Genomic DNA, 16,484 nt, shown 5'->3' on the forward strand with positions numbered 1-16,484 from the left:
ATTACCTGTTGCCGGGGTCGGGTCCGCGCTGCTTCAGGCCTCCGGTGTGCGTCCCCTGCGTCGTTGCTATGCGCTGCGAGACGCAATGACGTCACTCGTCATTGCGCCGCGCCGTGCAGCACATAGCAATGACGCAGGGGACGCACACCGGAGGCCTGAAGCAGCGCGGACCCGACCCCAGCAACAGGTAATTATACTACCGGGGATGGGGGAGGCACCGATAGTCAGGGGGAGAGAACGGGCAGCGGCACCGATAGCCAGGGGGAGAGAAGCGGTGGCAGCAGGGCTCTAGACCCCAGGAAAGGCAGGGGGAGAGAAGCGGGCAGTGACGGCCTCTCTTCCCCTGCCTTTCCTGGAGGCTTCTGCGGGGTCAGAAACAGTGTATCGGGGTATACGCATGCACACACACGCACCCTCATTTTACCAAGGATATTTGGGTAAAAAACTTTTTTTACCCAAATATCCTTGGTAAAATGAGGGTGCGTGTTATAGGCCGGTGCGTGGTATACCCCGATAAATACGATATGTATCAGAAATATATAGAGAAAATTAAATAAAACAAAGTACAAGGGAAATATTTGCTCAAACGTTCTACATTTTAAAATATATTTTAGAGAATAAAATAGGTAAAGTTACCAGTTGCTATTGGCAACTGTCCCACATTGTCAGTTTTTATTTATTCTCAGAATTTATAAAGGTTACATATTTTATTTAAAAAAAAATAATTGGGTGATCATAGTTCATAATTGAGGTATGATATTATTCAGGAAAGTGTATACAAAAAAATTCCATAACTCAGGGAACAGGCTTATCTACAGCTTTGTTACTAAACATTTCTGTAAAGAGCAATGAAGATCACATGATAAAATGAATGTGTGATAGTTTTCCTTCTAGAGATAATATTCAGAAATTATGATTGGAACATTTCCAAATTAGAGGATTCTTCAGGTTCTGTGTTAGGAAGTCTGTTTCCTTTTGCAGGATTTTGCCAGTCCAATCCTGTCATTTTCACGGTCAAATATGCTGTAAAACTTTGACATAAAAGTATCTCCCAGGATCCATAGCTGCCCAGATTTTGTAGACAAATCCAGAGGCTGAAAGCCAGTCAAGCACTTTGCTGATGTTTCGGTGTGCTCCTAACACCAAGAAAAAACACCATAATAATGCTACCTTATTGTGTGTTACCTATGGCCTACAGAAATATTGGCAGTGTACTTACCTTTAGTACGTACTGCTCAGGAGTTATGGTGTAATCTCTCTTATTAATGGTGAACGTCACCGTTGGAAGATTTGTTATGCTTCTACAGTCTACTGTGTACTATAAAATACATCACAGGCATAAGAATTCAACAGAAAGATCGGTGATAGTTGTCATAGGATTTTACCACTAGAGTACCAGTTATCAGTTTTATATGGTTATATTTTGCAATACACATGCTTATATTATTTCTATTCTTCCATCACAAAGTATTAGTTCTTTTGAATCCAAGCGTAGTAAAATACCTTAGTGAACATAGCAACAGAACTACTGCATATTAGAAAAAAAATGATATATATGTGTGTGTGTATATATATTTATATATACCGTATTTTTCGCCGTATAAGACGCACTTTTTCTTCCCCAAAACTGGGGGGAAAAAGTTGGTGCGTCTTATACGGCGAATACACCCCTATCGCGGCGGTCCCTGCGGCTATCAACGGCCGGGACCCGCCGCTAATACAGGACATCACCGATCGCGGTGATGCCCTGTATTAACCCTTCAGAAACGGCGATCAAAGCTGACTGCCGCGTATGAAGGGAAAGTGACACTAACCCGGCTGTTCGGAACCGCAGCGATTTCACTGCGGCGGTCCTGAACAGCCCGACTGAATAGCCGGGTTAGTGCTTACAGGACACCGGGAGGGACCTTACCTGCCTCCTCAGTGTCTTCTCCGTTCAGGGATCCCCTGTATGGCCGGCGCTCTCCTTCCTCGTCATCGCGTACGTGCGTCGGCGTGCATAACGACGTGATGACGGCGACAGAGAGCGAGGATACCAGGCCGGCAGCAGAGACGTTTCGGAGCGACGGGGACACGGCGACAGCGATGGAGCGACATCCAGGGCAGCGGTGACAGGTCCGGAGCGGCGGGGACACGCGAGTATTACCTCCTATGCAGTGGTCTTCAATCTGCGGACCTCCAGATGTTGCAAAACTACAACTCCCAGCATGCCCGGACAGCCAACGGCTGTCTGGGCATGCTGGGAGATGTAGTTTTGAAACATCTGGAGGTCCGCAGGTTGAAGACCACTATTGGGTTCAAAATCTTTATTTTGTTAGATTTTGCACCTATAAATTGGGTGCGTCTTATACGCCGGTGCGTCCTATAGGGCGAAAAATACGGTATATATATTTATAACACCTTTTGTAGCACCAAAATATTACATTGCATTAGTCATTGTAGCAGTAGCATTTTATTTCTATAATATAGAAGTTTATTTCCATAGTTAGGCATGTGTAGCACAATGCTATGTCTTTCAGAGTAGGATGCATGAGGATGACACTCCATGCAAATATAAAATGCCAGCCACGTGTATGGCAACACAATATAATAGAGGTGCGTGTCCCTGCAACATTGGAAGTGGTGTCACATGAATCACTAAGGGGGACATTTATCAATGTTTGCTTATGTATTCCTTTTTTTAGTTATTTTTTTCTTACTAATTTTTTTGCTTATGTGTGACTTATTTATCAACTGCTTTCAGCCTGCTGATAAATTTCTTACGTAATAATTTTCTCACGTAAGCACTTTTTCAGTTTTTGCTTAGGTAGCGGCTTTTTCTGCTCCATGTTTGAGCTGGAGTAAATTTCGTAGCTTATTTCATGCCATGCGACTTTTTTGCGACTTTTGCACTTGATAAATCTCTGACCACTGCAAGTCAAAAATCACTTTTTGCTTTGGTAAGCAAGATTTTCAATTTTTGCTTAGGGCACTGAACATGCAAAAAGTTGCAGAAAAAAAAGAGTGTAGGCGCACGTGCGACAATTTTGCGACAATTTTAAGCAAAAAAAACCCCTACTAAATGCTTTGATAAATGTCCCCCTAAAAGTAGGGCAGTTTCATACCAGGACAGATAACGTACCAGTGTATTTCACTTATAAGACAAAAGCCACATATTGACATTCACTGGGATTGAAAAGAACAGTTCAATGGCTGTAAAAACATAATATTTATTACATTTCCAAAATCTGATGTTTTTACCTCTTCAAAAATCCAGGGTGAAGCTCCAATCAGTTTCTGCAACTTTTTGACATCTTCGCTAGGTCCGGTAATAAGAGAAGTGCCTGAATCAATTATAGCCTCACATCCTTTCGGACAGAATGCTACTTTCCCATGAACTTTGATACTACATGAAAAGAAGTAACACGCTAAACATGTTAAAATAAGACCGTTAGGATGGCGTTAATACAGAATGAAGTCTAATACAAGGGGCAGATTTATCAGACTGTGCGAGAGAAAAAGTGGAAAGATTTTTCCACAGCAGCCAATCACAGCTCAGTTGACATGCTCTGGTAAAGTGAAACCTGAGCTGTGATTGGCTGCTGTGGGAAAATCCCTCCAATTTTTCTCTCACACAGTTTAATAAATCTGGGCCATTATGTAGTGTGCATATGTAGGGTTTTCAAGTTCTTGATATCCCCATTTGCCTGGGCATATGTCATGTGTACTTCCCCCACATTTTAAGAGGTGCACTAGCTTAGATGTAAACAAGTTTTTAGGTGTAGTCCTGGGCTGAGTGTTTGTGTAAAAAAATTGGGAATTTTTTTTGTTACAGTTGATAAATCCCCAACTACTACATTCAACAAAACCAATACCAAAAAAAAAGGCTGTAAGCAAACACACGTATGCAAAAAAGGGACAATTTTTATTGTTTAAAAACAAAAGCACATTTATAAAATACATGTATAAAAATGAAAGGAATGGCAACTGGAAAATAGGGTGTCTCCTGGGCAAGAGGTATGAAAGGGGTAGTCCAGTGGTGAAAAACGTATCCCCTATCCTAAGGATAGGGGATAAGTTTGAGATCGCGGGGGGTCCGACCACTGGGGCCCCCTGCTATCTCTCTGTACAGGGGCCAGGCTCTCCGGCCAGATAGCGGGTGTCGACCTCCGCACGAAGCGGCGGCCGACACGCCCCCTCAATACATCTCTAACGCAGAGCCGGAGATTGCCGAAGGCAGCGCTTCCTCTCTGCCATAGAGTTGTATTGAGGGGGCGTGTCGGCCGCCGCTTCGTGCGGAGGTCGACACGCCCCCTTCCCGCGGGCTGTCGGGGCTCCATACAGGAGATCGCAGGGGGCCCCAGCGGTCGGACCCCCCGCAATCTCAAACTTATCCCTTATCCTTAGGATAGGGGATAAGTTGTTCACCACTGGGTTCACCACTGGACTACTCCTTTAAACAGTAGTGCAAATCCCATCTGTAAGGGCATGTACATCATAGCACAAATACAAGTGAAAAATAGAGCAGGTAGATGGAAAGATATATAAAGGGTCTGTTGAAGTTGCTCCGTTTCAGCTTATTAAGACAACTTGTCAAGAAGTTTATTATCGTATATTACTTGCATATTTGTCGAGACTTTTTGAACTTTTACATATTTGTCTTGCTCTCTTTGTATATGTTTACACAACTGTGCTATAACAAGAAGTTCAATTTGTTACTTTTTTCTATATTTGTTAAAATTACAATAAAATTCTTATTGAAGAGAAAAATAGAGCAGGTATCCGCGGGTTACACCATGCATTACAATAGATAGAAAGTGCATATAAAGACTAGAGAGGGCTGTACAAAGCCCTGCTATGGGGAAAACGAACAGATACCCTCATGTAGAGAGAACAGATGCAGCCAGGAGATGTCCATCCCTAAAGTCCGTCTGAAAAGGTCGTAGGAGTGGACGTCTGCTGGCTGCATCTGTGCTCTCTGCATGAGGGTATCTGTTCGTACTTTTTAATCAATGTATTTTTATAAATATGTTTTTGTTTTTAAACAGAAGATTGTCACTTTTTTGCATACGTGTCTGCTTACAGCCTTTTTTGGTATGGTTTTGAAGTTTGCTGCTGTTTATGCAGCTGGTACATTGTCCAGTAATCTATACCCTCGGAGTACATAGCGGTGATTAGATACCCCTCTCTTACAGTGAGGGTTTGTTATCTGTGTAATTGGTATAATCACACTACAAAGTAGTCAAGTAGTCTTAATGTGTTGCGGGAAATTTGTGACATTACACCACCATAAAAAACAAACTGTGTAAAACTAATGATAAAGTCCCCCCTTTGTGTGAACATAGCCTAAAGGAGTAACTAAATATGTCTAGAATTCTAAACAAGCACAGGAATTTTACTGCCTAGACATTATTTAAACAGAAAAGTTTATCAAAATGATTAAAACTCTATTATAACATTCTATCTATTCATATTGCACTTACCTATCAAGCCGTATTTGCCAGTACCCCTTTTCTGTAAGGGGTATCCAGTGAATTGGTCCTTTGTACAGGGAGTTATCTATACCCCCTAGTATAAGTTCTCCTCCATATTTAAAAGTGTCATCTCTGGAAAAATTATTGATAAGTTGAAAACACAGAATTAACTGTTCACCCTGTATCATGGTGTTATAGTTTTATACTTACCTATTTAAATGAAAGGAAAATATTGGCTTATCCACTAATTTGTGCTTCATTATTTGGTCAAATACTGGGACTGCATTACCAACAGCAAGTGAAGGGTAACCCAGACCCAAAACGCCATCAAACTTGGCCAGTACAAAAGTCCTGCCTGGTTCCATCACTGACTGTCCAAAATCTTGCCCAACAATTGTCAGGTTACTGATCTGAATGGGAACAGAGGACACATTACCATAGGAGCAGATAAACACAAACACAAATCTCTACATGAATATATTCTGGACGAAGATTCCGTCTGCAGCGGGCGCCAGTAAAACAAGCCTCTTCTAGGACCGATTGGAAGTGTGCCATCTCAATAGACGGCAATGCATTTCATATTTTCATGCATATTTCATGCATTTTCATATTTTCCAAGCGGACATCCGGAGCAGAATTCTGCTTGGAAAATATGTAGCGTAAATGGGCCCTTAATGTAGAGCCATGGCAAAGCAGCAGTGAGATTGTATTGGTTATAGGTTGATTGTATTCAAACAGGTAAAAGAGAATAGGCCTGGACTCTCTTTTTCCATAACATTCCGTTTAGGAGTGTAAATAGGTAATATCTGGTGACTAGAAAGGATTGTTTACCTTTACATACAAAGTATATCTAACCTGGAATATACCTGGTAATTAAACATTACAGTATTGCCCTGCAGGTACAATAGTAATCTACTGGACAATAATGCTTGTTATACAGAGATATCCCAGCATCCACCTGCCCTCCCTCTCACAGAAGAAATGTCTCTAGAGGTTTACATGACAGTGACCTGAATCTGAGTAAGATCTAGTCACACATCTTTTTTTTACCACAGGTGCCATATGTTACCATATCCTGAAACTAACAGGATTGTAGAACTTGTAATAATAGTTTGTGACATAGATTCACTCAGCGTCATTTAAACTTATTTTTCTGACTACAAAGACCTTCTCTTACCCGGAGTGTATCTTTAGCCGTTACCCCAACAAGTTGTCCAGTGCCATAATGGATTGAGATAGTTTTTCCGCCATGCTGATAGGAGGAGGATAGAAAAGACTGGAATTTCTCATGCACACCTGAGAGTAATTGATGACATATTAGTTTGATATTTATGTATATATAAACGGTATTAGTCCCACAAAATAGTACATGTGCTAATAGGAAGTATACATGCCGTGTAAAAAATGTATATATATATATATATATATATATATATATATATATATATATATATATATATATATATATATATACACACACACAAATACACTAGCTGGGTCCTTGGCGTTTCACGGTTTTTCCTATCTAATCCTTGTGGGGAAGGAAAAGCAATATAGGAGGAAGTTCTTGTCCTCATATCCCGACCTCATATTCCATCCTCATATCCGGACCTCATATCCCGTCCTCATACCCAAACCTACCATCCTCACCTCATATCCCATCCTCATCTCACGCTCTCATACCCTGCCGTTAAATCTCATTGTCATATCCCATCCTCATATCCAATCCTCATATCCTGTGGAAGTGGGCGGGACTTGCATGCCGGACCAATGCACAAAAAGGGTAGAAAATAAAATGGTTGTGGCTTAAATGGTGGGTGTGGCTTTGTGAGATGGGGTATGGTATGCAGGAGGGGTGTGAAAATATATATATACAGTACAGACCAAAAGTTTGGACACTCCTTCTCATTCAGAGTTTTCTTTATTTTCATGACTATGAAAATTGTAGATTCACATTGAAGGCATTAAAACTATGAATTAACACATTTGGAATTATATACATAACAAAGAAGTGTGAAACAACTGAAAATATGTCATATTCTAGGTTCTTCAAAGTAGCCACCTTTTGCTTTGATTACTGATTTGCACACTCTTGGCATTCTCTTGTTGAGATTCAAGAGGTAGTCACCTGAAATGGTTTTCGCTTCACAGGTGTGCTGGTGTGGAGGAGGAGGTGTGATGGTGTGGGGGTGCTTTGCTGATGACACTGTTGGGGATTTATTCAAAATTGAAGGCATACTGAACCAGCATGGCTACCACAGCATCTTGCAGCGGCATGCTATTCCATCCGGTTTGCGTTTAGTTGGACCATCATTTATTTTTCAATAGGACAATGACCCCAAACACACCTCCAGGCTGTGTAAGGGCTATTTGACCAAGAAGGAGAGTGATGGGGTGCTGCGCCAGATGACCTGGCCTCCACAGTCACCGGACCTGAACCCAATCGAGATGGTTTGGGGTGAGCTGGACCGCAGAGTGAGGCAAAAAGGGACAACAAGTGCTAAGCATCTCTGGGAACTCCTTCAAGACTGTTGGAAGACCATTTCAGGTGACTACCTCTTGAAGCTCATCAAGAGAATGCCAAGAGTGTGCAAAGCAGTAATCAAAGCAAAAGGTTAGAACCTAGAAAATGACATATTTTCACTCTTTTTTGTTATGTATATAATTCCACATGTGTTCATTCATAGTTTTGATACCTTCAGTGTGAATCTACAATTTTCATAGTCATGAAAATAAAGAAAACTCTGAATGAAAGGTGTGTCCAAACTAACTTTTTGTCTGTACTGTATATATATATATATATATATATATATATATATATATATCAGCAGAGGCAGTACAATAGAGTGGTGGAGCGGGAGTGTTTTGAATTTCAGAGGTATGATGTATAATATAAGAAAATTCTAGGGTGGCAGTTTTTATGGGCCACAATATGTTGTGGTATTGTATCCAGAGGCTGCAGTATAAAACAAGGTTATATTCAAAGGGTGCAGTGTGTGGTAGTATTATATTCAGAGGTTACAGTGTGTGGAAGTATTATATTCAGAGGGTACAGTGTCTGGCAGGATTATATTAATTATTGTTTTCATATAGAGGATCAGAATCCGCAGACAAAGTGAGGAACAATGCCACATGGGCATCAAGTTCAGTGTGTGACAGTATTATATTCAGGGGGAACAGTTTATGTCAGTATTATCAACAGAGGGTACAGTGTGGTAGCATTATTATATTCAGAGAGTGCAGTGTGTGGAAGTATTATATTCAGAGGGTACAGTGTGTAGCATTATTATATTCAGAGAGTGCAGTGTGTGGAAGTATTATATTCAGAGGGTACAGTGTCTGGCAGGGTTATATTAATTATTGTTTTCATATAGAGGATCAGAATCCACTGACGAAGTGAGGAACAATGCCACATGGGCATCAAGTTCAGTAGAGAGAAGATCTATCTGGAACAAGTCCTGGCGGTATGTATCATCTGAATTAGATAAGGAAAGACTATAGAGAAGATGTCACCTGTAGTCACTAATATCATCAGAGCTGTAGTCACTTGTACGTTTTGCAGTAATGAAAGGTGAAACAACAACAACTCCCAGCATACACCTAGATCATACTGGGAGCTGTACATTTTAAAAGTTAAAGACTTCTCTTGCATTGGTATATTTGTTTATTACACTGCAAATAATTTCCACAAAGTGCTACACGAGTGGCATCCATTACAACAGGACATAAAAATATGTTGTTAGGGCGGGGGTGACATCATTTTCTACCGCATCGGGTGACACCAACCCTAGCAACGCAACTGAGTAGTACATCTATTGTGAATCTAGCCCATCAAGATATCTCTTCCCTGAAATAAGGAATTATGCACTGTATTTGTGATCTCTGTCCTATCTCTTAGTTCCCACTTCTTTCGTCATTTTACTTAATAACATAGTAAAGTGATTTCTCTTCTAAAGATTTTATTCATTGGATTTAGATATTTAAAAATAAATGGGGGAAACAATTTGGACTGCATGGAAAAAGTGGCCATCAAAAAGAGATGTTTTTTTTTATATGAAACTGCATAGATTTCAATGCATTTTCATGTCAAAATCCATGTGGTTTCTGCAGTGTGAACAAGCTCTTAAAACCTTCTATACTGCAAGTGTTATTATCAATCATTCTGAATAAATTATTCTTGCTTATATTCTCTATTATTTACAAAATGGTAGCTACAATAACTACTTTACTGTAAGGTATATATCGTACAACTTACGGCACGCTTCACTGACACAGAAGGAGGATGGGACCCAGAAGTTTGAGGAGCCAGTGTCAAAGACTACACTGAAGTTCTGCGGAGGAGTCCCAAGACTAATCTGTCCATAATACTGGGCCTGCAAGTAGAAAACCCATGGCTGATCAATATGTACCTGTAGAGCTTCTCTAGGACAATACTAAAGGATTATATTCCCCCAGTCATTGCTTTCACTGTTTATTCTTTTCTAAGAATTCTTTTACAAATGATACGCTTTTTGTAATAACTATGTAAGTTTATAGCGTATTTAGATTCCTTGGCAATGTCATGAAGAGCTGTCGCCATAGAGTGGTTATCCATTTACTGTAGCATGCTAACAGCCCTAATAGTATGTTCAGCTTGTGCCCTGTGATACAGGGGGAGATTCAGAAGCAGTGCCACACCTCTGCCCTCTGGCGCCTGTTATACACCAGATATGCCAAAAATAAAACATTATCTTTCACAGTTTGAAGAACATTATCTGTATCTATTTTGCAATTGTTTTAGATGACTAAAATACAATGTGACATGCCAGTGAGGACACACAAGCATTCCTATGCTGTATTAGGTTACACTTCTTGTACTTATTTTATTATATCTCCTCAAAGGAGAATAAAAGCGCAAATATATTTAGCATTCTAATGTGCTTCATATACGTACATACACAGAGACTAGCTGGGTGACAGGATCATTCACATTTAGAAATATGGCTTGACCATTGTGCAAATCAAGCACTTTTTTATGTCTTGTGTCACCCCTTTTTCCTCGTAGATTTTAAGCTTTTGTGAGCAGGGGCCTCATGCCTCTTTGATTAATAACCTAATGACTGATTTTGTTTGTGCAAGTATCCCCTATTTTGTACAGTGCTGTGGAATCTAAATAAAGATTAATTTTATGTCACAATTTTAAAAATCCATGAAAATATCTACAACATTTGGGTAGTGCAGGAATAACCATTATAATAGGGCATGGAGACTAACTTTGGGTACCTTAAAACATTTTGTTTCCTGTTGCATCCATTCTGTTAAGTAAAAAAAGAATCTCACAAATAGTTAAAGGCAGACTGATAACATATGGACCTAATGGACCATTTTTATTGGAAACAAACATACTGTATTTCTCGCTGTTTAAGACGCACTTTTTCTTCCCCAAAACTAGGGGGGGAAAAGTTGGTGCGTCTTATACGGCAAATACACATTAAAACCCTGTCCTATCGAGGCAATCCCTGCGGCCATCAACGGCCAGGACCCGCGGCTAATACAGGACATCACCAATCGCGGTGATGCCCTGTGTTAACCCTTCAGACGCGGCGATCAAAACTGACCGCCGCACCTGAAGCTAAAGTGACACTAACCCGGCTGCTCAGTCGGGCTGTTCGGGACCACCGCGGTGAAATTGCAGCGTCCCAAACAGCTTACAGGACACCGGGAGGGGCCTTACCTGCCTCCTCGGTGTCTGCTCCATGCCGGGATCCCCTGCATGGCTGGCGCTCTCCTTCGTCGTCATCCCGTCGTCGCGCAAGCCATCCCTTCATCCAATAGGAGCGGCGTGCGTAGCGACGTGATGGTGGCGACAGAGAGCGAGGATACCAGGCAGCAGAGATGTTCCGGAGCGACGGGGACCCCCCGGGAACGCGGCGACAGCGATGGAAGGCGACATCCAGGGCAGCAGTGACGAGCAGTGACGGGTCCAGAGCGGCGGGGACACGTGAGTACAACCTCCAATACCAGTGGTCTTCAACCTGCGGACCTCCAGATGTTGCAAAACTACAACTCCCAGCATGCCCGGACAGCCAACGGCTGTCCGGGCATGCTGGGAGTTGTAGTTTTGCAACATCTGAAGGTCCGCAGGTTGAAGAGAAGATCACTGTCCTATACTTTACATTGTATTTGGTTCAGAATCTTTATTTTCTGGATTTTTATCCATTAAAATTGGGTGCGTCTTATATGCCGGAGAGTCTTATATGACGAAAAATACGGTATTTTAAGGGTTTTTCCTCAAAAAAAAAAGATGAGCCATAATAGCTGATAGGTAGGGATTATCTGGTGGAATGAGGGTTAGTTGATCCCTGACTGCCCAATAGGGGGAGGTTCCATAGTTGAGATCCTACCATGGACATCCGCAGAAATTTTTTACGGGAGGGATTATAACTTTAATGGGTTACTTCAGTACTTTAAAACCGAAGGACCTGGGATAAGTGTCTGATTGCAGGGGTCCGACCACTGGGACTCCCTGCAATCACAAGAACCGAGCCCCATCTCTGCCTGTGCATGGACCAGCGTGTCAGCATTGGCTTCATGTATTCTCTATGGGAGAGCCAGAGATACACAAGCAATGTACTCAAGTATCTCCGGCGCTCCCATAGTCCATAAATAGATAGATATTAGACAGATGATATGAGATAGATAGTAAAGAGAGAGAGAGAGAGAGAAAGAAATAGATAGATTTGTACTGTGTTAAAGGGCACCAGCGCTGCACAGACATAATGGATGTTAGAAGGTAAAGTATAAAATAAAGCTTGAGCATGTGCAGCCCGCTCATGAACAGGCAGACTGGAAGAACACTGAGTCTGGTTTCCATCACCCCATGCCTCATTCACATCTCTGATTACATATTTACATTGAGTGATTCCTGTTTATAGTAGCATTTATAGCTCATTCTTGCCCATAGGTGCTTTGCAAGTTACATAATTTCATAACCTCTACATATATCTCCCATCCTGTTGTTTACAACGAGATTTTTCTCAAGGATGAGCATGCTCTCATTCATGATATGTCAACATCCTCATCCTGAACTCCTTCCTCGAACCATATCCCACACAGATGGAATCCAATATTCCAGCACAATGTAATATGATTCAGTTCATCTATTGATAAGTTAATCGATGCCTCCATTAAGATACATATTTAACTTTACTGAATATTACTGGGGCTTTATAAGAATAGAAAAACATAACTTTCAGAAACAAACATTTTTGGTGCATAATATTATTTTATGTAGACGTTGTACACAAACATCATGGTAACAGTCTCTAGAACAGGTTGGTTTCTCCCACACACCTAATAAACACAGTCTCTTTAACAGGGTGCAGTTGCAGTTTCATTTACGGGCAAAGTTAGACACCAAGATGACTGATGGCTTTTAGCAAGGCATTGTTTGTTGGGTTGAATCAGCTACTTGTATATGATGCCCTGGTGGTGCCTTTAGGAGTCAGTGACAGCTAAGTTACTAACTGTTTCCAAAATCACCTTGACCCGTTGCATGCCAAAATGACCTACAAATATATAAAGTGGTTGCTTTTTACACAATTCAAAGTCTCTGATTTCACTCCTTTCTTTTAAATGGGAATTCCAACTTAATACACTTATCCCCTATCCACAGGGAATCTAGAGTATCCTGACCACCAGGACACCCTGCGATCTCAGAAACGGGGACCTAAGTCACACCAATAAGAATACTAAAGGAGTACTCTGCTCCAGAGCGTCTACAGGCAATGAACGGAGTGGCGACACACGTGCATCTTGCCGCTTCATTCAGAGATGCAACTTGGATCCCTGTTTTTGAGATCCTGGTAAAACCCCCTATAATTGTTTAAAGGGGTATTTCAAAGGAAAAAAACATTTTCAAATAAACTGGCACCAGAAAGTTAACAGTTTTGTGAATTACTTCTGTTTAAAAATTCCAGGATTTATTAGTTAATGGCAGACATCGCAGCCGGCTTGGCTCAATCACTGTGTTGGGAGTACCAGGACACAGCGACATATATGCATATTGCATGTTCTCAAGGGGTTAAAGGTGCACTACTAATTTTAACTTCTGACATGTCATAGCTACACCCTGTGCTCATCACTCATTTCTGTTCAGAAAACCAGGCGTGCCATGTATGCATTTATAAAAAGTCCCATTGGTTTTCTATAAATCCATACACTGCTCAAGCTGCCCTTCTAGAACCATGCAGTGCCAACTGGGCACAGTGTTTAGCTAAGCAATTCTGCTCCTTCATTTTAGTCATTTTTGGAGGTCTTAGCACCCGGATTTCCAGCAAAACGTCTGACATGTCCCTATAAAGTTTTTTTTCCTTACATACATTTTAGCAATTAATGAATAAAAGTAAAATCCGAGTGCTCCACAATATTTGTTTTGTGCAGATATCCCATAGTCCTGTTTTACACATGGATGCCCCCATCCTGGATCTTTTTTGTTACATTTATTGGGGGAACACTTACATTCATGTAGTCAAAGAGATATTCTGCTGTTGATCCAGCTGCAAATGAGATAGAATCTGAGAAACATTGAGCATACTTCTGAGCAAAGACCTGAGATCGATGATTTAACCAAAATTCCTCTAGTTCATTATTTTGCCGCAACTGCTGACGGATCGTTTGGACTTTTACCAGGGGGATTCTAAAAGAAAGAAATACAAAAGCCAAGTGTAACCCAAATATATGGCTGTTTTCTTTAAAGAAAATGGCAACACGCCTGTCCTTTGGTTATATGACAGCTCAGTCCCAGTCATTTCAATGAGATGAGAGACAACACCATCCATAACCTTATAATCACCTTTATGCTGCCCGAATCGCACATCATGAAGGTGGTTCCCAGTGGCTTTTTCCATCCCCAACAGCTGTGGTTGATAGACTTTTCCCTAAACCCAAGCAGGGAGAGAGATCTATCAACCAAGGCTGGTTAAGACTAAGAGAAGAAGCCCGCACCACCCCAATGATTTGTGGTTCAGGCAGCATAAAAGTGATGACAGGTTTCCTTTTTCTCACTACAATTACAGCAAAACAGACATTAACAAAGAGTATTCTCTGTATACTTTCATTAGTCCAAACCCTTATAACGTAATAAAGCACAAAAAACTATTCCTAACCATCCATGCTGTAGCACAAAAAAATTAAATAAAAAATAATATACCACAGTCTTCTCTTCCACACATCCAGAGCAGCTGTGGTGGCATTTCTTATGCATTCTTACCTCTGTAGGGCTGTGGTTATATGACTACAGACTACGAGTACAATTGCGAGCTTCATTGCTAGTCACTGATAAGGTGAAGTGATGCCCTGTCTTTTGTATATTTCCTAAGGTCACAATGTGCTTCTGCTCAGGTCAATCAATTACTGCAGGGCATTAACCTGCACAGTCATTGTGAAATATTCAGAGAATAGGAGGTGCTGATGCAAAGCTTGTCTCCTGCAAGGTAGAAAAGTTGCTCCATCTATATATATGAAATTGGGGCAGAAGATCTCTATTCTCCCAATAAGAGAGAGTCCTAGAAGTAGGACCACTACCTATCACACATTTATGGCATATTCTGTGAGTATACAGTGCTACCAAAGCCATTTAAGTGGTTTTCCAGTGAAACTTAATTGATGACCAATCCATAGGATACGGCATCATAAGCTGATAAGCATGGTGCACCTAGTGAATAGGGAAAAGAAGTAGTTGGCTTTGTACTCAGTTCTGCAGTGTAGCTCCCATTATAGTAACCCAGCTGACCCCATTCTATGTAGTGCAGGCGATGTAGCTATGCAGAAAAGCTAATCGGATGGGGTTCAGGGGGCAATACGCTGATGGCCAATTCTGTGGATAGACATTCAATTAGATTTACTTGGAAAGCCTCTTTAATGTGCTGATCAGTAGTGCTGCAGCCCTTTTATTCTGGTGATCAGAAGGGTTAATGGTGACCAGACTACTACTGTTCAAAAAAAGAAGGATAGGGGTTATCCAGGAATAGAAAAACCTCTCCCCGTCTATCTCCAGATGGTGTGTGGTATTTCAACTTGGCTTCATTCACTTCAATGGAACTGAGCTGCAGAACCACACCCAACCTGGATTCGGGCAGGGAGCATTAAAAAAATAAAAAATAAAAAAAAGTAAAAAGAAATTAGCTCTGTTTTTCTATTCCTGGGTAACTCCTTTAATAGCAAAGAACTCCTTCATGATCACTTCATGTAATATATGGCAGCTACAAGTGTGGCAGTCTGCAGAGCTGCATTATATTTCCAGTAGATATGGCTTTAACTTCCATCTTCTCGTGCACATGCAGTCATCGGGATCTGGTTGTTTCAGGTCCAGATCAGGGCCAAATTTATAGCTTGTGCTCCCCATGGCACTCGGACTGAATACACCCTATTAGGTTTATTCCACAGATGTTAGAAATTTTTCATGCAAATGTATTACAAATATGCATCAAAAAAGACGTGTTACATGTGGATTTTGTAGCAGATTCACCATAGATCTTACCCTTAAACACATAAAGCGGTGAAAACAATCACAAATCCATAACCATATGTTATGGATTTGTGATTGACTAAACCAGGCATAGGCAACCTTCGGCACTGCAGATGTTTTGGACTATATCTCCCATGATGTTTTGTCAGCATTTTGGCTGTAAGAGCATCATGGGAGATGTAGTCCAAAACATCTGCAGTGCCAAAGGTTTCCTATGCCTGGACTAAACCATGCTGGGGCTGCAAATCTGCAGGTAAATTTTGCAGTAGTTCTGACCCATGTAGATTCACCCAAAAGGGGGGAATTTTTTTTCGACAGGCCACAGCATGGGGGCAGCTGCATTAAAAGTGTTTGCAATAATTTTTACTTAAAGTGCTGACCCCTTCAACTCTGTTGCCCTAGGCCCAAGCCTGAGGGTGCCTAATGGTAAATACAGCCTTGGTCCAGATAACATCACTGAAACCAAAGGGCTTTTTGTAATACCCATATATCAATGAAAAATATATATATAGAAATGAAAAAAA

At 41.1% G+C, this 16,484-nt stretch overlaps 1 protein-coding gene across 1 annotated transcript; it reads right to left on the reverse strand.

Annotated features, from left to right (window-relative positions):
* Positions 1 to 244: 244 nt before the first annotated feature.
* Positions 245 to 14,868, reverse strand: LOC130369215 (cathepsin E-like). The gene is given in 10 exon segments (XM_056574158.1): positions 245 to 968; positions 970 to 1,136; positions 1,220 to 1,318; positions 3,241 to 3,385; positions 5,463 to 5,585; positions 5,664 to 5,863; positions 6,631 to 6,749; positions 9,709 to 9,826; positions 13,953 to 14,130; positions 14,704 to 14,868. Coding segments are annotated over 10 exon segments (1,263 nt in total). The 5' UTR covers positions 14,760 to 14,868; the 3' UTR covers positions 245 to 910.
* Between the last annotated feature and the right edge of the window lie 1,616 nt (positions 14,869 to 16,484).

The sequence above is a fragment of the Hyla sarda genome, chromosome 4 (assembly GCF_029499605.1).
Source record: "Hyla sarda isolate aHylSar1 chromosome 4, aHylSar1.hap1, whole genome shotgun sequence".
Taxonomy (NCBI): domain Eukaryota; kingdom Metazoa; phylum Chordata; class Amphibia; order Anura; family Hylidae; genus Hyla; species Hyla sarda.